Raw genomic sequence first — 24,409 nt, 5'->3', positions numbered from 1 at the left:
ACGGTTTGAGGGGGAAATAAATCATTTTTTATAAAGGTGTGAAAATCTGTCCCTAATAGGTGCGTTAAAACAGTGAGGTTGACTGTGATACATAACAGGTCAAAGTGGACAATATTTACTCGCGGTGGGTTCGAAATGTTACAAATGGTATCAAAGTGAGTCAGCGAACAATGTACAATAGGTCGATTTGATTGAATTTAAAAAAAAAAAAATGATTGAATGTATGGGGTGTTGGTGAATGAATGTGAGGGAACCACTCACAAATTGCCAAATGTAAGTGAAGTTGATATTAAAATATGATTAAAATGGGCATGATTAATAATTGAGTCGGATCAAAGGCAAGCAATATCATTTTTTTTTTTAATAAAAGAAAATTTTAAAGGACTTCTTTTGTACACGTACTCGAACCTATTTGTCAGGGGTATGGGCCACGTGGATCCCATAAAAAGAGTATCCAATGACAGGTGTATGCATCAGTATGACACTAATCAGCTTTTGGTCAAACTCAATGTAATAGGGCCCATTTAAAATCATCATTTCTTTTATTTTTTTGTTAAATTATATTTTTATTGTTGAAATTCCAAAATTATTTAATAAATATGTTTGCCATGTCCTTCTCGATTCCATTATGACACTTATCTATCTCAACTCTCGCTTGGCCGGTTGAGCGCCATTTCCATCTCGCCACCTTGTTTTATTTGCGCGTGAGAGTCACAATCTACTTTTTTCGCAGTATGGTTGCAATATTCTCTTCCATTTTAACTAGCCATCGTCATTGATGACTTTTCAAGGGCACAATCTCATTGTCGATTGTGACACCATGCATGCTCTCGACCCATAGAATCTTCACCCCTTCCTCACCCTCAATAAGGTTAGCCTTCATAGGGAGCAGGTCAATGATTTTATTACACTATAACTTGAAGATTCAAAACGTTAGTAAACACAACAACTGTTTTTTTCTTTTAGTTTAAATATTTGACTAAACACGATTCTTATGATCACAAATCATAATCGTAATCCGATAAAATTAATTTAAACTAAAATATAAAAATTCAAATATTAATTAAATAAATAAAAGGACCTTGACATTAAGAATGAGAAATAGAATTAGACTCTAGAAGTGCAATAAATATAGGTGAGATCAAAAGTTCAAGTAAAATCTAAAGTCCAATTTTGATTAATATTCATCTGCTTTAAATAGAATATAAGCTACCAACTAATACTTAAAAATAATAATAATAAACTAACTAAATCTTCCAATATTAACCATATATATTCTATAACTAATTATTATAATATATTATAATACTTAAAATAACGTCAACATATTCATAAAAATAAAATTTCGGTTTTCAAATATATCGTAGCAAAAAATAATATTAGCAAAGGAAGTGCCATTTCGGCGGCACTAAAACGGCGCCGTTTAGGGAAGTTCATGCACTTGTCCTTTTTCGGTTTTTAAAGGCTGAGCTGGCGGGACATTGACCACGGTTAACGGGTTAATATCAGTTGGTAGGGAGGGTCTCAGAGCGTCGGTGGAAATTAACCGCAGTTAAAAATTTCCAGTTAGACGAGAGAGAATAAAAATAAAAAGGAAAAAATGGAGAGAGAAAAAGAAAATAAAAATAAAAAAGATAAAAAAAAATAATGAGAGAAAGAGATTGTTAAAACAGACGGAGAGAAAAGAAAGAATCGCTTTGTATATAAGCCAACGAATCCAAAGCCTATAATTCTGGAAGAAGAGAGACGAGAGTAAAAGCGAGCGAGACAGAGACAGAGACAGAGACACAGGAGGACCTCCGCGACCGACGGCGACCGGCTGTTTTGGTGGTAGCGCTATCGGACGGACACAGAGCTACGGCCATGGCAGATTCTAACGACTCTGTTTCCGTCGACATGGAGAAGATCTATCTCGGTGGAACGGTTTGTCTTAATTTCATTCGTTTCTTGCTTTTTTCCACCAGGGTTTGCCTTTAATGGCTTGGTTTATTGTGCAGTTCAATCGTTTTTTATTTCTCGGTTCTTTCTTTTTTGTCGATCGAGAGATTTCAGCGGGGTTTTTTTTTTTTTTTTTTCTCTTCATGATTTGATGGCTTAAAATCCCGTTTTCTTTTGGCTGTGGGGCTGGGGGTTCTTATTATGGGTGAAGTGTCTTATGGCATTCTATAGCTTTGTTCGGATATGAATATAAAGGAGAAAATTATTTGGGGATTATTGCTTTCCCACTTTTCTTTTTTCCCGTTCCGATCTGGAGTTCATTTCCATGTCTCGTTTGACCGAGGATCTTCCATTCATTAGGAAGCTATTAACAATTAAGTCCAACACTTCTTCCTTAAATGAACGAACTAATTAATTAAGCTAGGCAATGGGTTAGGTTTTGAGGCTACTTTCTTGATTCAGGGATCGGTGTTTTTTCCTACTTGTTTAAATGCTTGATGTGACAACGATGGGATTTGATGATTTCCTATTTCTAGCTTCTGGGTCCTTTTTGTTTCCTTCCAATTTTTTCCTTCTCTTTTTGGTTTTCATTATGTTCTATGTCGTTGTTATCTAGGCCTTGACATTTTTAAACCCTGTTATTCCTCCTATTCAATTTCTTTTACCTCTTTTGACAAAGGGTTTTCACCTGGTCAAGCTTTTATGAGGATTAAGACATCTTGTATCTCTTTAATTTGTGTTTTTTTCAAGGATTTTTAGTTTTCCAGTTGGGGTTTTGGGAATTGTTTGTTTGAACTTTGCAATTATCAATGAGTTTGAAGATGGTATTGTTTTTGTTAGATATTTTTCCATTTGCTTTCTTGTAGTATTGGTTGCTTATCTTAGTACTTAACTTATCCCTTGAGGATATGATCGTTAATCGCTGGAAGCCCATTACTGAATGAACCAACGCCTTACCCACTTTTTTGCTTCTTATTCTTCTTTTTGTAATGAAACTTTATTTGTGTTGATAGATATGGTTGCTTATTTATCTTGGCTGTTGTCATAATTTTTGAGCTAATGATAATTCGAACGCAGAAATATACATTCGTTTTTTTTGCTCTACTTTTATAAAGTTGTACTAGATTGAAGGAACAAGTTAGCTTGGGCATCTTGAAAGGAAATGCACATGGGCTGTTCTTTTAGGATATAATAGGCTGGAAATGTTGGACTATTTGAACTTTTTTCCTTCCAAAAGGGCTTCCTTTTTGCTCTCCCATAGCTCGTACAGGAATAATATGTGATTGGGAGAGACAACTACAAGATGTTTCTTATTTATATTCTTTTTGATTTGAGTGTTTTGATTCCCCCCAATACTTTTCATATCATCTTGCTGATCAAATGCTACTCATGTCATTCACAGGAGCATCATATACGAACTGGCCAGGGTTCTGTGTCTGTTATAGTTTGCGGAGACCAAGACAAGCCGCCACTGATTACCTATCCAGATTTGGCTCTAAATCGTAAGTGTTTGGAGTTATCCGTTCTTCTTAGTCGTCATCTAAGATGCATTAATATGGATACTAGACACAAATCCTTTGACAGGTTAGTTTGTAAGTATCTAGGGCACGAACATGGCAAAGACACGTTTACTTAAATATACATTTAACATTTTTACACCAGAAGGAAATTCAAAGTCCATATGTTTATGTATTTATATGCTTAAAAATATGAATTTGATGTGTTTTTCCCTCAAAATACATCATTATATGTCTATTTAGTTTACTTAACAAATGTTCGAACTAGATTGACCATGTACAGCTAGTATGTAACTCAGTGTTCGATACGTGTCCAACAAGTGTAGGACTTGGACAAGTGAGTTAAACTAAAGTGTCTGTGTTTCTTACGCCATCTTCAAAATATGTGAAATAGCTTTTAAGTGGTTTCTTTTCACTGAGTTTTGCAGATATGTCGTGTTTTCAAGGATTATTCTTCTTCCCTGAAGCAGCTTCTTTGCTCCTTCACAACTTTTGCATCTACCATATCAGTCCACCAGGACATGAGGTCTGTATTATTGTTGAGTAAATTTGTGTACGTGGATAACTGTATCTGCTTCTGAATACTATATTCACATAGCTTCCTTTTCGGAACTTTACCAAGAGTTCTTGCAGTTAGGAGCTGCTGAGATTTGTCAGGATAATCCTATGCCCTCTGCTGATGATTTAGCAGATCAAATCCTTGAGGTTCTCAACTATTTTGGGTAATTACAACGCATCCTCTCTCGACTCCTCTTTAGAATTTTGATATCAAAGCTTGTATAGTTGATTTTGAATTGGCTATTTCTATTACAGACTTGGTGCAGTGATGTGCATGGGGGTAACAGCAGGCGCTTACATTCTTACGCTTTTTGCTGTACGTTCATCTCATTGTGAAATTTATTGTGAAGCTCAATCAAAAGTTTTTTTTTGGTCTGACCAATTTATTATTTGACAGTTGAAATATAGAGAACGTGTTCTTGGTTTAATTCTTATATCCCCCTTATGCAAGGCACCGTCTTGGTCCGAGTGGTTCTATAATAAGGTCCTTTTCAAGCCTTGTTATTCTTCATAGATAGAATTACATTCAAGCTTTGATGCATGTTAAATATCTTGTATCCGTTGTACTTGCAGGTAATGTCTAACTTGTTATACTTCTATGGCATGTGCGGGTTGTTGAAAGAGTGCTTGCTTCAGCGGTACTTCAGCAAGGTTATATGATTTCCATTCTTAGAGTTAATTCACTTTTCTGTGTTCACCTTTGATATTGTTGTGGGTGACTGGATTCATGAGATTGTGTTGTAACTTGCAACAGGAGGTCCGTGGTAGTGCCGAAGTTGCAGAGTCTGATATAGTTCAAGCTTGTAGAAAAGTATGTGCTAGTTTGTCTGTCGTGTATCCTTTTCCGTTTCTCGAACTTTTCTCGTTGTTGGTTCAAATTTTGGGTTGGTTTGATAAAGATGGTATATCTGTTCTGTCAGTTGTTAGATGAGAGACAGAGCAACAATGTTTTGAGGTTCCTCCAAGCAATTAATGGGTAAATTCTTTTCCCATCTCTACCATTCGTTCCGCTCATCCATGTATATGTCAATCTGCAACGCAACCTTTTTTTCCCTTTTGCAGAAGACCAGACATTACTGAAGGGTTGAAAAGGCTCCGGTGTCGCACTCTCATTTTCGTCGGGGATAGCTCGCCTTTCCATTCTGAAGCACTCCACATGATATCAAAATTGGACAGAAGATATAGTGCCTTGGTTGAGGTATGACATGATAGTAATTGAACGCTCTGCAGCCATAATTGCCTAGGCTTCGTTAAATAATTAACCCGAGGGGGGGGTGATTCACGCAGGTCCAAGCTTGTGGATCGATGGTAACTGAAGAGCAACCACACGCAATGTTGATACCAATGGAGTACTTCTTCATGGGATACGGGTTGTATAGACCATGCCAATTCAGCGACAGTCCACGGAGTCCGCTCAGTCCATCTTGCATCTCCCCAGAGCTCCTTTCTCCGGAAAGCATGGGATTAAAGCTAAAACCAATAAAGACCCGCATTTCTTAATCGTCGAGGAGGGACAGACAGAACTGGAAAAGGAGGAGGAGAAGAAGGGGCTGAGCTAAGGCGAATGCTTCGCTGTGATTCGAAAGTCCGTCCGTCCATCCGTCTGTACGTCTGTAAGTTTTTTCGTTTCCAGAATTTTGATTTGTTGAAAGGGCGTTTGTAGATAGGGAGAGATGTGAGTGAAAAAAGAGCTTACAATGATGATGGGTAAATAACTATAGGGAGGAGGACATATTCATTCTTTTGTAGTCATCAGACATAAAAGAGATCATATTCTTGAACTCTTTGGATTCGTATATTCTTCAATCTGACCAAAATATTTATTTATTATGACTTTCAATGAATTGAGCTGTTGCATGCTACTCTTCTTCTTCTTCTTCTTACGAGTAATATCATCGTTTTCTTTCGTTCAACAGGAATTTGTGTGTTATCTACTAAGCTATGTTCAGATGGGTTCATCTTTAGTTATATCGGTGTATATGGGTGTGTGTATGTCTGTTTTATATTGGAATATAGATTGAATGGGATGGAGCCTGAAAATGATTGAAATGGCTTAGCTGGGATTCACTGAACGAGGAGATTTTGCTTAATTTTTGCCGGCCTTCAACGTGATTTCCGCTTTCTCTTTTAAAAATAGTTGTGAAAGCATTCATGTTCGGTGCTGGTTGGCTATTATTATTATTATTATTCCCTTTATGTATGCGGCTGTCCATAAAGTCATGAGCAGCATACAGGTTCTCATTGTTCCCTATTGATTGCTCCCAACACCATTTTGGTTTGGTTTATTGATAAATTTGTGTAATTTGTTAATAAATCATTACGTACTTGGAAATATAAAATGAAATGGTTTTTTTTCTTTTTTTTGGGACTACGTTCGAAGAACCGAGTGCGTTCTTATTGAAGTTGATACAATTATAAAGAAGCAAGTCGATAATTACTTTTGTTGTTGACCGTGTACGTAAGGTTACTTATATAAGTTATTCGTACTTTTTAAATCATCAAGTTGTATTTAAAGTAGGTTGGGTTTGATTGTTGACGGAATCTAAGGAGTGAAGGTCTAACAACACTATTACCACTTGAATTCCATGCAGTTGAGGGTTACGGTCAAGTTTGTCCAAAACATGTTGTCTATAGCTGCATGACAGATGTCTCAGTCTTGCTTGTTCGAGTTGGTTAACAGAGACGTCAACCAATTAAGTGGGGGAGGATGTCGTGGTCATGCTTGTCCAAGGCGCGTTGTCTATAGCCGCATGACAGATATCCTGGTCTTGCTTGTCTAGGACGTGATGTCCATGGTTGCATGCCCGTTCCAAACTTCTTTTACATGCTTTCATCTTAGATAGGCCTCTAGCATTGCATATTGGTTCACCAAAATCATGTCTACCCCCGTCGGGGCTAAAATGCCCTAAAATGTACCGTAGGGGATATGACTAGTTATCACTTCTTCCTACCTTGAGTTATATGATATTTAAATCGTCGTATTTGTTTCTTTGCTTATAGTCATATAACGTTGATTTCTTCAATTCTTCAAATCGGCTTCCAATGTATTTCCTCGCTCACGTTTTCTAAACATTTTCTCGTAACGTGACTCAAGGCCTACACATACGCTGACATTGTTCGCGACGTTCAAATTTCTTAAGGCTGACTTGTTCGCTTGATTAGAACAAGTGTCGCACAATCGCTGTCCCACTATCACAAGAACACGATTGTGACAATGAGCAACAAAAGAAATGAGAAACACAATATCGGATGTCGGAATCTGTTCTTTAATAATATTCGTAAATTTTATTTCTTGAGTAAAATTAAAATATACATAATTAAAACAAGAAAAGTGTTTTATAAACTGAAAATATATTTAATTAATACAATAAATAAATATATATATACACAAGAAACAAAAAATGCAAAAGTATGATCTGAAGGAGAATATTAGTTTTTCTTTTTATGCATTCTTCTCAGACTCAGAGAATCAATTTCTAATTTTTTTTTTTTTTTAAAAAAATAAAAATAAAAAATGGAAGGCTAACATTCCATTCCTACCTAAAAAGAGTGGAATAATTTATTTTTCTTTCTTTTTCCCTTTTTTTTTTGGCATTAAGGAATATAATTGTTGATATGGACAGTAAAAAAAAAAAAAAAAGAGGAAGAAGAAGCATAAGTGGGGGCAGTAAGGTAATTATGATACAGATCTTATTACATAAAAAATGAAAAAATTTACAAAATCATTAACCTACCACGTCGAGAGTGAACTTGAGGATAATATGACTAATAAAGGTTTAAAAGATTGAAAGTTACTGCTTATACCACCAGGGTGCAAGTTCTTTTTTAGCGGCTCAATCATAAGAACTTCATAATTAAACGTGCTTTATATCACAGTCATGCTTGTCCAAGACGTGTTGTACATTCTTGCATGCCAAATCACTTGCATTGTATCACTTTGTCGCTTTCCTTTATTTCTTTGGTGATACATAGTTTCCGTATTGTATTTTCTATAGTATTTTAACAAAATCATGTCTGGGCCTGTAAGATCTAAAATGTATAAGAATGCACCCTATATGATGCTAATCGTTAATTCTTCATACCCTGAGTTGTATATTATCTAAGCCGTTGTGTTGCCTTTTCGCTTATACTCTATAATATTCATTTCTTCATTTCTCTCGATCTTTCTTTCAAACTCTCTCTCTCTCTCTCTCTCTGCCTCCGTTCTCTGAAACATTTTTCTTAAAGCGGGGTCAGAGTGTTGGGTATACGTCGTCAGATCGAAAGCGACACGATTTCGAGTTGGCTGACTCACGCGGTGGCGAGAGTGAGTGCTACACAATTGCTAAAAAACATATCGTAAGAGTGCGATTGTGACACTGTACTTAGAGTCATGCTATGTTAGGCGATCTCTTGAAATCTTTTTGTAAAATGCATGTGAGTAAAGATAAAACATCTCGCTTGTATTGATCTATACCGAACGCGGGTCTCCAAAACCCGATGTTATAAGTTCAAATCCTACAGAAAAAGAACAAATGGATTTGGTAGGATTCCCGAGAAATTCTTCGATTCTTCATTTTAAAAGCAAACGTAACCATATTGCAGAAGGACCATCAGATATATAATCGGGATCAAAATCAGTTGCAAAGTACTAAAGTTTCTATTTTTCTCGCTCATTTTCTTCTCTATCGTCATAAACATCGATGAAATTTAATATCTTGAGACAGGAACATAGTTTGACTATGAATTCAAGATCATAATTAATGGAAAGTAAAAAAAATAAACAGCAGTAAGACAATAAATAACATTAGCAGCCAATAGGGACAACCTTGGATGATTTCATTGTGCAAATAATTATTGAATAGGGACCTGATTGCAAAGCTTTGAACCCCACTCCAGCTCGCACAAAACCTTCTCTTTTCCAAAGCAAATCATTTTTCCCCATCTTTTTTATTTATAGATATCACGAACTCAAAAGGATTTTATTAATACAGTCAATCCAGCTTTTGCAACGTTTTTTTTGTAATCCAAACACAAATATATAATAATTTGAGTTTAACTCGATCGATTTAGATATATAATTTCGATTAAGAAGCTAAAGTTTTGATCTTCATAAAGCTTAGATTTTGTGAGAATAAACTCGAAAATTAAACAACCCTTTGTCGAGTTTAAAGCGAAAGAACTGAGATTAAAAAATAATACCAAACACTTTGTGCACTGTTTTGGCTTTTGGATTTCTTAGAAAGAAAGCAACGTCAATTGACTCGTTTCATTGGGATCAAAAGCCGCTTGGAACTTAGCTGCTGGATTCATCGATGAGTTTTTACCACATAATCATTTAGTTAACCGAATCCCTTTATTTGTTAGCGTCGTTATTGTTTGGCCCTCACAAAGCGTGGCTTCAAGAGCAAAAAAAAATGGCCAAATGGGTAAAAAATTAGCTCAATTTTACTCGTTAAAGCATGTGGGCTGCGTGAATTTCACATGTAAAAAGAGGGCCCACACTCACTCTACTTTCTTCTTTAAGTTCCTTTTTTCCCATTTCGCAAGGCGAGCAAAAGCACATCGGTTTCTGAGCCATTTCCTTCGCTGATTTCTCTGCTCATTGCTGCAGTATTGTGAATACGGAGTACCCTTTAATTTTTTTGTTTTCCTGTGTTCAGTGTCGGTTTCTTTTTGGGGGTTTTCATTTCAGGGGTCTTCTTTAATGGAAATTTCTGACATGGGTATTGGATTTTGATCCTCAAGGTTGGGAACTGAACTGGGTTTGTGGATTTTGTGAGAGTTTTTGAAGGGTTTATGGAGAAGAGTCATCTTGATGTGGCTGGGAAAGTGGTGGTGGTCGCCATTAAAGCCACCTCCAAGGAAGTTTCTAAGACTGCTCTGGTTTGGGCTTTGACTCATGTTGTTCAGCCTGGAGATCATATTAAGCTCCTTGTGGTTATTCCCTCTCATCACTCAAGTAAGATTCCTTTGAAAATTCTTAGTGTTTTTGTAGATTTTCTTTGCCTGAGAAGGAAATTCTTAATGGATAAGTTTTCAGACACGTTTCGATTGCATTTATGATGTCCAGATGAGAATTCGTGAATTTCTGCTACATAAATGTTTGTCTCAGCAATTATTTTGAGTGACTTTATGTCTGTAGGGAGCTAGATTATCCTTGATTCCTCAGAATCAAACATTCAATAACATATTATTACCTGAAACATGAGAATCTGTGGCTAAAATGGATGGAAATTTGGCATTATTTGAGAACATTTTCCTGAAATTTCCAGTAAAACTACTATCCCATTGATGATAATGTCAACTATTCATGTTCATTACTATGATGTCTGTTCTTTCTGTCGTTTAGTTGTTAATTTTTTCCCCTCTTGACTGTAATAGTCTTGATGGAAAATCTGACCGTTATAGGTAAATGGTTGCGGGGGTTTTCCCGATTTACGAGCGACTGCGCGATTGGTCATCTTAGAACACCATCAGAGACTCTTTCAGATCAGAAGGATGACATTGTGCATTCATGTTCTCAAATGGTTCATCAGCTTCATGGTGCTTATGAACCACTGAAGGTCTGTTCAATAACTTGTTTCCAAAGCGTTTTTTTGTTTAGTTCTTGCTCCTCGTCGTCTACGAATCCTCAAAGTTGTGGATTCTTGTTGCAGATAAAAGTCAGGATCAAAGCTCTTTCGGGTTTGGCTCGGGGTATGGTGGCTACTGAAGCTAAGAAAGTTCAATCAAACTGGGTGATATTGGACAAGTAATAGATATCATGTAAATTTTGTCTCTATTTTCGGCATCCATTCATATGAACTGTGTGCATTTTAGGCATTTTAGGCATATCATTGAGTACTTTAAAAGCTTTTCGTTCACTTTTGTTTGGTTCCCATTTGTTCATTCTTGTTGTTTCATAATTATGGATAGGCATTTGAAAGATGAAAGGAAGAACTGTTTGGAAGAGCTGCAGTGTAATGTTGTTCTAATGAAGAAATCTCAGCCTAAGGTTCTTCGTTTGAATTTGATGGAATCCCCTAAAATCAATACTACTAGAGAAGCTTGGATATCATCACATGAATTAGATGTCTCTCAGAAGTGTCTGAAAAGCTATTTCGATGAATCGGCTGCATTTAGGGGGCCTGATATGACTCCTGTGAGTACTCCTGATGTTGAGTCACCTCTTACGGTAACTGATGTTGGGACATCGTCGATATCGAGCTCGGATGTGGGCAGTTCATCTTTGTTCTCTGGGTTTTGTGGCAGCTTGAGAAATGAATCCAGAACAGCAGCTGAAGGTGGGAGAAATTTATCTGGATCCGAATGTGATTCTGAGAACGAAAAGCAAACTCCCTCCGTTTCGTATTTCCAGCGTTGTATGGTTGATATTGTAAGTTCGAGGCGTAAAATCCAGCAACACGTAATGGAAGAATCACAAAATGTTCATCATAGACCTCCAGCTTCAACACGTCAAGGTCTGGTCAAGAAAATGTCAACTCTTTCTCAAGATCCTAACACCGATGCGGTGAGTCGAAGTACTAATGTTAGCACAAGCAGAAACATAAGGAACACGGTTTCATTATCCAGAAAAGCACCTCTAGGCCCTCCTCCACTGTGTTCAATGTGTCAGCACAAAGCCCCTGCATTTGGGAATCCTCCTAGATGGTTCACTTATGGAGAGCTTGAAGTTGCTACGAGCGGATTTGCACAAACGAACTTTTTGGCTGAGGGTGGATATGGGTCTGTGCACCGAGGCATCTTACCCGATGGACAAGTCGTTGCTGTCAAGCAATATAAACTGGCTAGTACCCAGGGAGATCAAGAATTTTGTTCAGAAGTCGAGGTCTTAAGCTGTGCTCAACATCGGAACGTCGTGATGCTCATTGGATTTTGCGTGGAGGGTGGAAGAAGGTTGCTTGTTTATGAATATATTTGCAATGGATCTCTTGATTCCCATCTTTATGGTAATGTCTTGTCTCAAAAAACCTTGTTTTGTTAATGACATGTATGCATCTTTATTAACTGCCATGGTCAATCTTTGTAGGACGAAATCGGGATCCGTTGAAATGGTCTGCACGACAAAAGATCGCAGTCGGAGCTGCTCGAGGTTTGAGATACCTACACGAAGAATGTCGGGTGGGGTGTATTGTGCACCGTGATATCCGCCCAAACAATATCCTCCTTACTCATGATTTCGAACCACTAGTGAGTCAAGCTCTCATCTTAGTCCCCAGCTGTGCGTGTGATTTGATATAAGAATCACAAGCCATGAGTTATCCTACGGAAGGAAACCAAAGAAAATCCTATTTACTCTAAGATGCATTTACATTTTTGGATTAGCATAAGAATTTTTCTGTTTGTTTCCATTTGAATGGTAACGTCTCAAGCCCACCGCTAGCAGATATTGTCCTTTTTGGATTTTCCTCAAGGTTTTTAAAACACGTCTGCTACAGAGAGGTTTCCACACCCTTACAAAGAATGCTTTGTTGCCCTCTCCAACTGATATGAGATCTCATAATCCACCCCCTTCAAGGCCCATTGTCCTCGCTGACACTCGTTCTCCTCTCCAATCGATGTGGGATCTCACAATCTTCCCCCATTTGGGGCCCAACGTTCTCGCTGGCACTCGTTCCTCTCTCCCATCAATGTGGGATCTCACGATCCACTCCCCTTTGGGGCCCAACGTCCTCACTGTTACTTGTTCCCCTCTCCAATCAATGTGGGATCTCACAATTCTCCCCCCTTTGGGGCCCAGCGTTCTCATTGACACTCGTTCCTCTCTCCAATCAATGTGGGGTTTCACAATTCACTCTCCTTCGAGGGCCAACGTTCTCGTTGGCACACTTTCCCCACTCCAATCGATGTGGGGTTTCACAATCCACCCCCCTTTAGGGCCCAGCATCCTCACTAGCACACCGCTCGGTGTCTGGTTCTAATACTATTTGTAACAGTCCATGCCCATTGCTAACAGATATTGTCCTCTTTTGGACTTTCCCTTTCGACTTTCCCCTCACGTCTATTAGGGAGAGGTTTGCACATCCTTATAAAGAATGTTTTGTTCCCCTCTCCAACCAATGTGGGATCTCACATAAACAACCCATATCCTTGACGTATGAGCGTCGTCTCTCTGTCAAATAAAAATGCTTATGAAGGGTGCTGTTTTCGGGGTTTTTCGGTTAATAATTCAAGTAAATAACATGCAACTTTGTTTTCGAGTTATAGGTCGGAGATTTTGGGCTGGCAAGGTGGCAGCCTGATGGAGACCTAGCAGTGGAAACCAGAATCCTGGGGAGATTTGGGTAACCATTTCAATTCTCTCAATCCTTCCATTCTCATTACACAAACTATATCAACCAGAAAAATAAAATTGCAAAAACTTTGCTTGCTTAGCTACCTTGCTCCAGAGTACGCACAGAGTGGCCAAATCACAGAGAAAGCCGATACGTACTCCTTCGGTGTAGTCTTGCTGGAACTCGTGACTGGACGTAAAGCGATCGATTTAAACCGTCCCAAGGGCCAGCAGTGCCTCACAGAATGGGTAAGTCTGTCTCACAAGCAGCAAAGTTAGTTGTGTTTCATTCTCAAAATACCATTCCTGTTTTCTCATTTGAATTCATGAGTTCTTTCATGTTCAAATCAGGCACGAAAGCTATTGCGAAAAAACGCAATCTCTGAACTAGTCGATCCATGCTTGATGAACTGTTATTCGGACGAGGAAGTTCACCGCATGCTGCGATGCGCTTCCTTGTGCATCAAACACGACCCATACATAAGACCGCGTATGTCTCAGGTAAAATTCAAGCGATCACCAACATTCATCCCAGAAGCACAACCAAAACACACACACACACACACACAGACACGATCATCCACCCTTTAATGGCATCTTGGCTTCATGGTTGTTGTAGGTGCTTCGGGTTTTGGAGGGCGACATCGTTTTATAATCCAGCTGCCATGTAAGGAAGCCTGCAGGAAAATTTTGCAGAGTTGTTGAAGTATATGCTCTGAAATCAACGCTCATATAGCTAAGGGGATGTTGGAGTGAGGTCTATAGCTTTAAGCAATGTGTAATGTAAATATGGGGATCAAATTTTTGTACCATAAAAAGTGTCTAGATTTGGCTTGGATTAGTTCCAAATAAAAGATACTTGTATGATATTCTAATTATAATTAGGCTGAATATATGTTAATTATTACTATTATTATTAACTTTCTCTATTTTTTTAGTTCATTTTAAATTAAAAAAAAATTAAAATGATTTAATTTGGCTTTAAACTTTTAATTTTGTATTAATAATAATATTTAAATATAAAAATGGAACTTTAAAATTTTATTAAATATATATATTTTATTTATTTATTTTAAAGCTACGGGTAAAATAGATACCAACGAAATTTAGTGGGTAAAATTGTAATTTAACTTATTTTCTTTTTTAAACCAAAAAAGGAAAATAATTTGCGGGGAGAAAGATATTGGCGCCGATTTTACGAAGACGGTGTCGGGTCGTAATCCAACGCTTTCTTTTCGGAGTCTCCGGCAACTGATTTTCGTCGAGGAAGAGTCGATACTCCTTCCGTCGCTCTCAATTTCCCGCTGATGCAGTCACTTCTCAAAGCTCGCCGCTCATTTTGCTCACTGAATCATCTTCGTCGCTCATCAACTTGTTCGTATCTCTTACGCTCTGTTACTGTAACTTCTCTTCTCCTTTCCCTCCTTCTCTTTGCTTTGTATTGAGCTTCTAGGTTTTCTTATTCTATGTTGTAGTCATTTTGGAAGACGCAAAACCGGAAACTGCCATTGAAAGAAGCTCTACGTTCATCCATCCAACCGCTGTCGTACATCCGAATGCTGTAATTGGCGAGGTCATTCATTTTCTACTGTTGAACTGTCTTTTATCGTGTTGATGTTAATCTGAATCTGTTTAATTGACGACCTGGTTACGTGTTCAAGTGTTCATGATTCTGTTAATTTTCAGTATCTTAGCGCTTGTGTTTCTAATAGTGCTAAACTTTAGTCCGTTTGTTATTAATTACTGAGTGCAGCGCAACTTTTGGAAGATGATTCCATCGGATTTAAAAACTTTCGTTAAACCGTTCATGTGATTATTTTCCTTAATTCCGGTATGTGTTGCATTGGAATGCATAGGGAGGATTCACTCGAATGAATATCGATCGATATTCACTACTTTTGAGCTGAGAATCTGATGACGTTTTTGTAATTACTTCATGTTTCTCATGTTATCTCTGGCAGAATAGTTTGTTTGTCTTAATATTTTCAATATATATAAATATATTTATATTTACTACACATTATCATGTTAATCATGTCAATAAATATTTAATGCAAAGTTGCATAAACTATTCTTAAAAATATATACCTCATGAAATGTGTTTAAATATGTAAAATGCATAATATTGATTGTAAAAAAATTTGTGCATGATGTTAATTTTAAATTTATTATGTTATGCAGTACTTGTGGTATATACATTTTTTTTCTTTAATATAAATGGTAAATTTGTTGTCATAATACAAAAAACAAACACAACTTTAAATACAAAACATGTCATGAAATAATTTAGTAAAATCTTGATGATGATAGGTTAGGCAAAATTTCAACAGAATTTACATTCCAAGAAATAACACATCTATATCAATAGGAATTTTAAGAACTTAGAAGTCAAGTAGTGAATTTGATGATGTGTTTACATTCTTGCTACTGGTTTGTAAATAATTGATTCAATCGATCTTCCTTATGTAACAGGATGGGTATATTGGTCCATTCTGTACTGTGGGAGCCTTTGCAAAGCTTGGAAATGGTTGTCAATTACATCCTGGAAGCCACATTTTTGGCTGTACAGAACTAGGGGATCGATGTGTCTTGATGACGTGAGTTAGAGTTCTACCAGACATCTTTTATAGTAATATGCTAAGGGTGAATTACACAACTTATCTTATTGTGTTTATTCTGCAAACATGGTCAGGCAGTGGCGCAATAGTTGGTGAGGACCTTCCTGGTCGTACGGTCATTGGGTGTAATAACAAAATAGGTCACCATGCAGTGGTTGGCATTAGATGCCAAGACATGAAATACAAGGTTGATATTTCAATCTTACATTTTTCAGAATTATCAGTTGGATAGATAGGTGTAAAATTTCATTTTTGGTTTGAATTATATTCCGTTAGTGCACTGTTCTTTTTTTTTTATTTTGCCTAACTTGTGCACCATATTACTGTTTCTTATGATAGTAGATTTGCTGAAATGAGATAGAATCAACATATGATAAACAATGCTGCTGACAAGCAAGTTAACTTCCTAGTAATTTTTAGTATATGGCTGTCTAATTAAAATTCTGATGTACTTGTCTCATAGAATGATTGGCAAAATCATTGTGGAAGCTGAATGCATATAATAATGAATTCTAGAATTTGGTAGACTTGACATTTACCCAATTCTAAGCTGAACTATATAGAGTGCGGATGGTTCTCTGATAAATGTTCTTTATTTTCTGCATTTCTCAATCATTTGTTCTGTTATTTGTTTTCCATATTCCAGATTGTCATCTATTTTCTTCTAAGCAGTAAGTGGCTTAAATCAATGCTGATAAGCAATTTTAGTTTTTCTCTTCTCATACATGTCATTATTACCCTGGATAAGATAATGTTCTTCATTTTTCTGTAAATTTGAGATTTTTTGGACTATTTGCTGATGAATGGGTATTATTAGATTATTAATGACTTAATTTTAATGTTATCAGTAACACATATGCATCCATTCCTGTGGATTATGATCACTATTACGGGCTTAACTTAGATATTGTTATGAGAAGCCATGGTGACTATTGTTCTAAAAGAGGAACAAAAGAGGATATAGTTGCCCTTAATATGAGATTATTTTTAATGATTTAGCCAGGGGATGAATGCTTCCTTGATATTGGAGATAACAATGACATAAGAGAACATTCATCAATCCACCGATCTTCGAAGTCGAGTGATGTGACGGTAAGATCAAATTGCTCTGAAGAGACTTCAAATTTTCTCTGATCGTTAGAATCTATATTATGATCCGTAGCTTCTTTTTTTTTTTTTTTTTTTAATCCTGATTTATGAAAATCAGGCTATTGGTGACAACAATCTCATAATGGGATCCTGTCATATTGCTCATGATTGCAAGATCGGGAACAACAATATTTTTGCAAATAATACTCTTCTAGCCGGCCATGTTGAGGTGGAGGTTGGATATCTCAATCTCTTTTAATTCTTATCTTGCACAAAGTAACATCTAGTGTGGTTAACGAAGTACTAAGTGCTCTTGTTGTAGGACTACGTTCACACAGCAGGCGCCACTGCAGTTCATCAATTCTGCCATGTTGGTTCTTTCTCATTTGTTGCTGCGGGTTCGATGGTATTATCATTTTTCATTTTATTATCTTTGCCACTGTACACTAATTATTTTATTAGGAATGTGTGTCGGATACTTCAACATTGCTCAACTTTTTGTACCTTCTAATCTTGTCAGAAGAGCTTTGTAGCAACGTGGTTAGCATGCTGATCTCCTAAACACAAACTAATTGGTCCAGTTGTTTGCTTGAATGTTGAACATATTTGTTTTTTTTTTTTTTTTTTTTTTTTTTTTTTTTGTGTTTTAAGAACAATCCATAAAAAATGCAGTTCTTTATTTACAAACCCAATTTCATTTAATAATACTACATGCATGAAGGTTTCCCAAGATGTACCTAAATATATGATGGTGGCGGGAGAAAGACCAGAACTTCGTGGTTTGAATCTAGAGGGACTTCGGCGCAATGGATTCACGGTGGAAGAGGTTGCACTTCACTTTTCATTATGATTTTATTCAAATTTACTAGCATCATTTAATGATTATATATGGAAAGGCTTACCATATATGTTTGTCCAAGGATCCAGATCAATGGCTTGAGATCTGCTTACAGGAAGGTATTCATGCCTACTGATACAAAGTTTAAAGGGTTGGAAGAACGTCTCGAAGAAGTGGTATTTCACATCTCTCCCTCCTACAGACATAACCACAAACTAATGTGAACCATTCTTTCAGGAACAGAATGAAAAATTGGCTCACATACCTTCAGTGCATTCCATGATTCGGTCTATTCGTGCCTCGTTTCAACAAAATCGTAGGGGCATATGCAAATTCAGACTATGGAATGGCATTTAAGTAAGATTGTGCTCGCCTCTCTAAATAAAACCTCTTTTCCCTTTCCACGCACACTTGCAAATTATTCTACACATTGTTCCTGCATATATAGGCAACAATTTGTACTATTTGATCAAATTATCAAGCATCTGTTTCGAAGTTTAACTTTGCAAAAATCAATCAGGATGCTTTAGAGCTTACTTCTGAACCCAGAAAGAAGAAGAAAGAAACTTGCACTTGTGGTTGCGGATGTTAGTTCTCTCTTCTGGCGTTCCAGCCATTTGCACACTTTTTGCTCAATAGTTGCTGCACATTTACTGTCGACTCCGCGAGATACTGTTAATTAGTGGGTTATTCAAGAGCCTTGTGACATTTGTGTGATCTTTACTTCTTTTACCATTCTGATAGAACTCATTACATTGAATCAAGCGTATAATGGTTTGCCCAACAACAATTTAAGGATTGCTCGTGTTTCCCTTACCCTCTCTTTGGGCCTTTTAAGGATTGCTCATGTTTCCCCTACCCTCTCTTTGGGCCTCTTTGGACATGTTTGAGAATAATTTTGGAATGACAGAAATCACTTTTGAGAGGTTTACTAAAATGATTTGGAACATGCCCTTCATCTCTACATTCATTTTTCCATGATCAAAACTTACTCAAAGTTGTAGAGAAAATTGGACATTGAAAGTCATGTTTCTTTTGGGCCAATTTTTTCTATTTCATTCCAATCAGCCCTCAAGAAGAAGAAAATTTTGGCTACCCTACCAAACAGATTTGACTATTTTGCTTCTGCATGATATACTAACTACTGCTCTATGCCCTTTAGAAGTTGCACATGAATCTCCTGATGGGAACGCAAATCTACAGTGCTGTGGACAATTTCTTGGTAAGAAAACACTCAAGAATACGAATGTTCTTCAAAACTGTCTCTTTCTCTTTTTGACCATACATTTTTATCTCTTGAATGTGCAGGTCAGCTCCCTGGAAAATGGAAAGGAAAGGAATGGAACTCTTCGGCTTGACCAAGGTTGTAGGAAATCCAAAGCAATCTTTCAAAGGTAACAACCTCTGACTTTGAAAAATAGTTCTAAAAATACACAAAGGGGAAAAGGAAAAACGAAAGTCCTCTCTAGACAGCATCTTTTTCAATTGCATCACAATTATATATAAAAAAAATCTATCCTTTCAACATAAATTAAAGAGAAATGATTAAAAAAAGAACACCCCCTTATGAAGCTGAGAAGACACACAAACTTTATATTATAATTGTTATTTTATATATCCCATGATGTTGAAAGTAACAATTCTTTAACCTACCATCATTCAAACAATATGCTGTCCTGCCGGAATTATACTTGGATATAAGAATATAATAAACTTTATTTTATTTTATATAAGAAAGAAGAAACTAATAATGCTACGGCCACTTTGTCATTGCCCCATGAATAGTACAGAAATATGACAAGAAACATGCATAATGCTTGTACATTGTATATTGTCCGTTCTGAATTTGGATCATGATCAATGATGTAATGTTTTTTTTTTTTTTCGAAATAGTCTTTCAATTTTTCAATAAGTATTGATTTATATACAAAAAAGAAAAACAACAACAAATTATATTTTTAGTGTAGTTAGTTAATTATGATCACTTTAAAACAGTTCATCAGGATCTCTATTCTTTTGATTAGATAATTCCCCTGAACACCCCATGATCATATTCTTTGAACTAATGTTTGAAATTTTTTCATGATTAAATTTGAGGTATAATTCTGTACCATTATGCCTTTTTTTTCATTTCTCAAATAAATACATATTTTAATAAAATATTTTTATTTTGATGTTAATTAAAGATTAAACCTGTTTTTTCAATATTTTATTTTAGTACCACGGTTTTAGTGTTCATTTTGTTCCCCTATATCCCTTATTTTCTTAGGCTTTGTTTCATGATTTTAGTATTTTGCTTGATTTTTATTCTTCATTTTGATATTTTCATGATTTTACTTGAGGAAAAGTGATTTCAGGGATCTTTCGTAAATTAAATGGGATGAGAATTTTGAACAGGGAGGAATAAAAACTGTTTTTTTCTTTTATTATTTTTTTGTTTTTGTTTTTTGTTTTAAATATAAAGATTATGGTAGACAGCATCAAAATAATTGAAACAAAACCCTAGACCTAACTTAAAAGACATTTCTTTAAACAAAATTTGAAGGTATCGTTCCAAATATAAAACACAAAAACCGGGTGAAGGGTAATCCACATCAAAGGTTTTCCTTCATCTCTTTTATTGACATTATGTCACGTTGCCACACAATCTAATAACAATGGAACTTTCTTCGATATCATAACAATGAACAAACAGAAAGAAAAAAAACATAGACATAGACATAGACGAGATCAAAATTTAGGTTATAATGGAAGATGATGGAGGGAATATAATTGAGGTACAAAAGAACGTAAGAAAATGAGTTTAGAAAAGCAAAAGGTTCTCCACCATGCGCAAATAGAGATCCTCCTCTGTTGTGAATGTGACCTTTGTGGAAACAATGTCCATTCTTTGCCACTTTTTTCCCGCATTCAAACTTCTCCCTTTTCTTCTCTCATTCAACCTTTGTTTTCGTAACTCCATTGGTTAGAATATATTCAATCTTAAAATTTTATTTTGACTTTTAAATCTTCAAACATATTTTATTTAGTTCCTAAACTTTATATTAAAATTAAAATGAAGCAATTGAATTGATGATTGAATTGATGATTGAATGATATGTATGTTATATGATCTATAATATATTTTTGTCTTCTTTTATTGTTTATTTGGTAGCCAAAGATTCTTATTGATGATAAAGCCAAATGAATAGATCTTAATTTAAGTGTTCCATGAAAGCTCAACAAAACAAAATTAAATAATGAAAGGAAAATAGTGGGAACAAAAAAATAATTTAAAAAAAAAAAAAAAAACACTTCAACTTGGATTCCATAGTACCATGGATTATAAAACCCATTTGCTTAAAAATCCCTTATTTTATGTTTATAATATTTTATAAAAAAAAATTAACTAAAGAAAACAATAACAACAACAAATTGCCTTAAAAGGGTAAAAAAAACAAAATTTCAAGATGTTTAATTTGGGAATAATTATTTATTTCCATGTGGAGTTTGAATATAATATATGAAAATAAAATTTAAAATTTGAGATATTATTATTAGCATTAGAAAAAGTTAAGTAATCATTTCTAGGGATAATAATAAAAGAAAATAATTAAGTAGGGAATTATATAATATAATAAAACAGCCATTGACTTTTGAAAAATAAAACATAGAAAAGAAAATTTCAGAAAATCTTCTAATGAAACAATATAGAAATTTCTTTTCAGCTACACTTTTTATAAAATAATTTTTTTTATTAAAAAAAATCCATAATTAAAAGAATGGCATCCAATCCCCTAAAATTTATTTCTATCCCTAATTTTAGTTTTTTTTTTTTTTTTTTTTTAATTATTCATCATCCACTTGGATTAGTGAGTATTATTTATAATATTAATAATTCATAAAAAATGAGATCAATTGCTATCATCTTTGAATAACAAGAAAATTACATATTCGAGAAAATAAAAAATAAAAAATAAATTATAATTACACAAGAATGGGTGTGGGTTCCATTAAATTTCTTAAGAAATTGCTGAATCACTAATCAAATTTAAGTTTCAAAGTTTGGGCATTTCTACCCTATTTCTTCCTATCTTATCATATAATTTAATGTGAAAGAGATGTATATTTTATATACACAAACATAATGAATTATTATTAATACTAACAACAAATATATATTGTTTTTTAAGATTCTAAAGCCCATTTATTACCTGACGATTCTTCGATTTCCTTCCACTTCAGTAAAAACCCAAAAAAGAAAGAAAATCAAATACAGATCGAGATGAAGAATTCTAGAATAAGGTGACCGGGCCTATCATATCAAAAGGATTCTCAATAGCTTTGATTGACCCAATAGCTTTCTTCGACCAAACAAATAGAGAAATAGAAATAGAATTGGAATGAAGGTGTGTATTTTTTAAATAAGATACAACAACTAATCCCTACAAATAAGAAAAATATAAATTAATTAAATATTGATAATAAAATAAAATATACTACTAATCAAATCAAAAGGGTTCGACCAAAGGTGTAGGAGCATTCGGTGTCAATCAGGATAGGACAAGTCTCTTCAATATGCAATATTCGAGATACTTTCTTTCTCAAGTGGGTATGAGATATCCAGTATATAATCCGAGTTGTGCTTTCCAAACAGACTATATTACTTCATCTATCGGTCCTTTCCATCAGTTTAGAGATTAAATTTAGACATTTGAATTATAAAGACTAAAATGGAACTACTCTCGAGAAAAAAAAATGATATTTTAATATTTTTTTTTATAAGGTTAAACCCAAGTTGGAAAAAGAAAAAGAAAAAGAAAAGAAAATAAAATAAAATAAAAGTTGTATATAAAGAGCATCCAATCAGGCTCTTATCTTTATATATCCATTTTGTGTAACCCCATCATCATATAAACCACACCAATATACACTTGTGTTTTGTGCTCTCTCTCTCTTACGCTCAAATCTCTCTCTAGATTTAGTTTTTTTTTTTTTTTTTTTTTTTTTTGTTGGGTTGTTGGGTTGTTGGGATATCATCATTGTGAAAAATTTAGGGAGAGAGATCAGATTTGTGTGGGTAAAAAAATGGGAAGAAAGTGCTCACATTGTGGAAACATAGGTCACAATTCAAGAACTTGCACCAACTTCATACCTTCAACGCCCAATTTGGTTGGTAGCAATGGTATCATTAGGCTCTTTGGTGTTCATCTTGATGCTTCTTCATCATCTTCTTCTTCTTCTTTTCCCATTAAGAAGAGTTTCAGCACTGATTGCTTACCTTCTTCCTCTCCTTCTCCTTCGTCTTCCTCTTCCTTCTCCTCCTCGACTCGAGTTCATCTCGATCATAATTCTCTCGAAGAAACTCGATCTTCCAATGGCTATCTCTCCGACGGCCTTCTCACAAGAGAGCAAGAGGGGAAAAAAGGTTCAATTTTTCCTTTTCTTTCATGATCAAGTTTTGATTTTTAATGATGGGTTTGATCTAAATTCATCATATTCTTGATTTTGATCCAAACCCCATTGTTTTTACCCTAAAAAAGTTGTTTTTTTGATGATTTTTTTTTTTTTTTTTTTTTTTTTTTTTTTGTAGGGGTTCCATGGACAGAAGAGGAGCATAGAATATTTCTAATTGGACTTGAAAAGCTTGGGAGAGGAGATTGGAGAGGGATTTCAAGAAACTATGTGACCTCAAGAACACCAACCCAAGTAGCAAGCCATGCTCAAAAATATTTTCTTAGACAGTCCACTGCCAACAAGAAGAACAGGCGCTCAAGCCTCTTTGACACGGTTGCTACCTTTTTCCCCTAAATGTTCTTCTTATGGGTTTTGGCTTTGATTTGTAATTTAGGTGTAATTTTGTGTTATTGAACAAAAAAAAAAAAAAAAAAAACACAGGTTGGGGCAGCAAATGATTCAACAACAACAAATTCTAAGAACATTGAGGTGAGTTTGAAGAATCCTACAAGAAGTTCTTGCATGGAAGTGATGAAGAACAATGAAGAACAGCAATTATTGGGAGCTTCTTCTTCTTCTCCTTCTTCGGTTTGGGTTTATGATGATCTTGAGCTGACTTTGGGAGCTCCAAGGGCTCCAAATTTGGAATTGGAACAACCCAAAAAGGCACCACCACCTGGTTCCCTACTTGTTGGCCCAATTAGTGTTACCTAATCATTATTATTATTGTTATTATTATTATTATTATTATTAGTTAAAACTTCCCCAAATCATCATCAAATTCAATATATTTCCCCCTTGATCTTTTTGCTTTGGAAGAAATAAACAAGACATGTTATTGATGATGATTATAGTTTTTAATTTGATTGACTCTATTAGTTAATTAATTATGTTATCTTAAATGAATGCATTGGGTTCCCCACATTTGAGAGTGTTTGTTTAATATTGTTCTTGCTTCTTGTGATGAACAAACATATTTGTTTTGAAAAAGAAGAAAGTAAGTTATGGAATAATGATTTTGGGTTTTCATTTCTTAGAAAAATAGAAATCTTGGCTGCTCACAAGAGGGAAGAAACGGCACTTCATACTTGGAATGGTTTTCTCGTTCACATTTTCTAAAACATTTCTCTAAAACGTGATTTGAGGCTTGAGCGTACGT

General features: G+C 35.3%; 4 protein-coding genes across 9 annotated transcripts; all 4 read left to right on the top strand.

The window, feature by feature from the left end:
* Window positions 1–1,714: 1,714 nt before the first annotated feature.
* On the top strand, window positions 1,715–5,857 carry LOC111793394 (protein NDL1). Its single transcript, XM_023675241.2, has 11 exons — window positions 1,715–1,923; window positions 3,341–3,440; window positions 3,884–3,981; window positions 4,089–4,177; window positions 4,269–4,329; window positions 4,411–4,497; window positions 4,587–4,664; window positions 4,768–4,824; window positions 4,934–4,989; window positions 5,076–5,211; window positions 5,301–5,857. The coding sequence occupies exons 1-11, from the start codon at window positions 1,864–1,866 to the stop codon at window positions 5,511–5,513; spliced, it is 1,035 nt and encodes a 344-aa protein (XP_023531009.1). The 5' UTR covers window positions 1,715–1,863; the 3' UTR covers window positions 5,514–5,857.
* A 3,669-nt stretch (window positions 5,858–9,526) lies between these two features.
* Window positions 9,527–14,182, top strand: LOC111793548 (inactive protein kinase SELMODRAFT_444075). Of its 2 annotated transcripts, none has more exons than XM_023675478.2 (9): window positions 9,527–9,954; window positions 10,377–10,558; window positions 10,652–10,746; window positions 10,911–11,944; window positions 12,025–12,185; window positions 13,203–13,279; window positions 13,371–13,518; window positions 13,621–13,770; window positions 13,889–14,182. In XM_023675478.2, exons 1-9 carry the CDS (start codon window positions 9,792–9,794, stop codon window positions 13,922–13,924), a joined length of 2,046 nt encoding a protein of 681 aa, XP_023531246.2. In that variant the 5' UTR covers window positions 9,527–9,791; the 3' UTR covers window positions 13,925–14,182. The 2 variants fall into 2 exon arrangements, with proteins under 2 accessions (XP_023531246.2, XP_023531247.2); XM_023675479.2 differs by having other exon boundaries at window positions 9,528–9,954; window positions 10,404–10,558.
* Window positions 14,183–14,425: 243 nt separating this feature from the next.
* On the top strand, window positions 14,426–19,669 carry LPXA (bacterial transferase hexapeptide repeat-containing protein). Of its 5 annotated transcripts, XR_015420565.1 has the most exons (12): window positions 14,426–14,643; window positions 14,745–14,842; window positions 15,742–15,866; window positions 15,966–16,074; window positions 16,887–16,979; window positions 17,095–17,211; window positions 17,299–17,382; window positions 17,698–17,802; window positions 17,904–17,990; window positions 18,058–18,171; window positions 18,977–19,036; window positions 19,123–19,669. XR_015420565.1 is itself a non-coding variant. In XM_023673759.2 (11 exons), the coding sequence occupies exons 1-10, from the start codon at window positions 14,577–14,579 to the stop codon at window positions 18,169–18,171; spliced, it is 999 nt and encodes a 332-aa protein (XP_023529527.2). In that variant the 5' UTR covers window positions 14,426–14,576; the 3' UTR covers window positions 18,335–18,751. The 5 variants fall into 5 exon arrangements, 4 of the variants coding, with proteins under 4 accessions (XP_023529527.2, XP_023529526.2, XP_086979104.1 ...); XM_023673759.2 differs by lacking the exons at window positions 18,977–19,036; window positions 19,123–19,669 and adding an exon at window positions 18,335–18,751; XM_023673758.2 differs by lacking the exons at window positions 18,977–19,036; window positions 19,123–19,669 and adding an exon at window positions 18,335–18,751 and having other exon boundaries at window positions 18,052–18,171.
* A 3,101-nt stretch (window positions 19,670–22,770) lies between these two features.
* LOC111793756 (transcription factor KUA1) lies at window positions 22,771–24,111 on the top strand. Its single transcript, XM_023675786.2, has 3 exons — window positions 22,771–23,221; window positions 23,387–23,583; window positions 23,692–24,111. Exons 1-3 carry the CDS (start codon window positions 22,882–22,884, stop codon window positions 23,962–23,964), a joined length of 810 nt encoding a protein of 269 aa, XP_023531554.2. The 5' UTR covers window positions 22,771–22,881; the 3' UTR covers window positions 23,965–24,111.
* Window positions 24,112–24,409: the final 298 nt, after the last annotated feature.

This window comes from Cucurbita pepo, chromosome 4 (genome assembly GCF_057944985.1).
Source record: "Cucurbita pepo subsp. pepo isolate OVF chromosome 4, ASM5794498v1, whole genome shotgun sequence".
In the NCBI taxonomy this organism is placed as follows: Eukaryota; Viridiplantae; Streptophyta; class Magnoliopsida; order Cucurbitales; family Cucurbitaceae; genus Cucurbita; species Cucurbita pepo.
Note: the sequence above shows the minus strand (reverse complement) of the source record. Positions and strands in the feature narration are given on the sequence as shown.

What these genes read in the sequence shown, in the direction of transcription:
- LOC111793756 (XM_023675786.2), top strand. Translation starts at nt 22,882, where the DNA reads ATGGGAAGAAAGTGCTCACATTGTGGAAACATAGGTCACAATTCAAGA. An exon ending in AGAGCAAGAGGGGAAAAAAG is followed by an intron (nt 23,222 to 23,386) that starts GTTCAATTTTTC and finishes TTTTTTTTGTAG; the next exon opens with GGGTTCCATGGACAGAAGAG. An exon ending in GCTCAAGCCTCTTTGACACG is followed by an intron (nt 23,584 to 23,691) that starts GTTGCTACCTTT and finishes AAAAAAACACAG; the next exon opens with GTTGGGGCAGCAAATGATTC.
- LPXA (XM_023673758.2), top strand. Translation starts at nt 14,577, where the DNA reads ATGCAGTCACTTCTCAAAGCTCGCCGCTCATTTTGCTCACTGAATCAT. An exon ending in CGAATGCTGTAATTGGCGAG is followed by an intron (nt 14,843 to 15,741) that starts GTCATTCATTTT and finishes CTTATGTAACAG; the next exon opens with GATGGGTATATTGGTCCATT. An exon ending in CCGGCCATGTTGAGGTGGAG is followed by an intron (nt 17,212 to 17,298) that starts GTTGGATATCTC and finishes CTCTTGTTGTAG; the next exon opens with GACTACGTTCACACAGCAGG.
- LOC111793394 (XM_023675241.2), top strand. Translation starts at nt 1,864, where the DNA reads ATGGCAGATTCTAACGACTCTGTTTCCGTCGACATGGAGAAGATCTAT. An exon ending in TCCAGATTTGGCTCTAAATC is followed by an intron (nt 3,441 to 3,883) that starts GTAAGTGTTTGG and finishes TGAGTTTTGCAG; the next exon opens with ATATGTCGTGTTTTCAAGGA. An exon ending in GAGGTTCTCAACTATTTTGG is followed by an intron (nt 4,178 to 4,268) that starts GTAATTACAACG and finishes TTTCTATTACAG; the next exon opens with ACTTGGTGCAGTGATGTGCA.
- LOC111793548 (XM_023675478.2), top strand. Translation starts at nt 9,792, where the DNA reads ATGGAGAAGAGTCATCTTGATGTGGCTGGGAAAGTGGTGGTGGTCGCC. An exon ending in TCTTGATTCCCATCTTTATG is followed by an intron (nt 11,945 to 12,024) that starts GTAATGTCTTGT and finishes CAATCTTTGTAG; the next exon opens with GACGAAATCGGGATCCGTTG. An exon ending in AGCAGTGCCTCACAGAATGG is followed by an intron (nt 13,519 to 13,620) that starts GTAAGTCTGTCT and finishes TGTTCAAATCAG; the next exon opens with GCACGAAAGCTATTGCGAAA.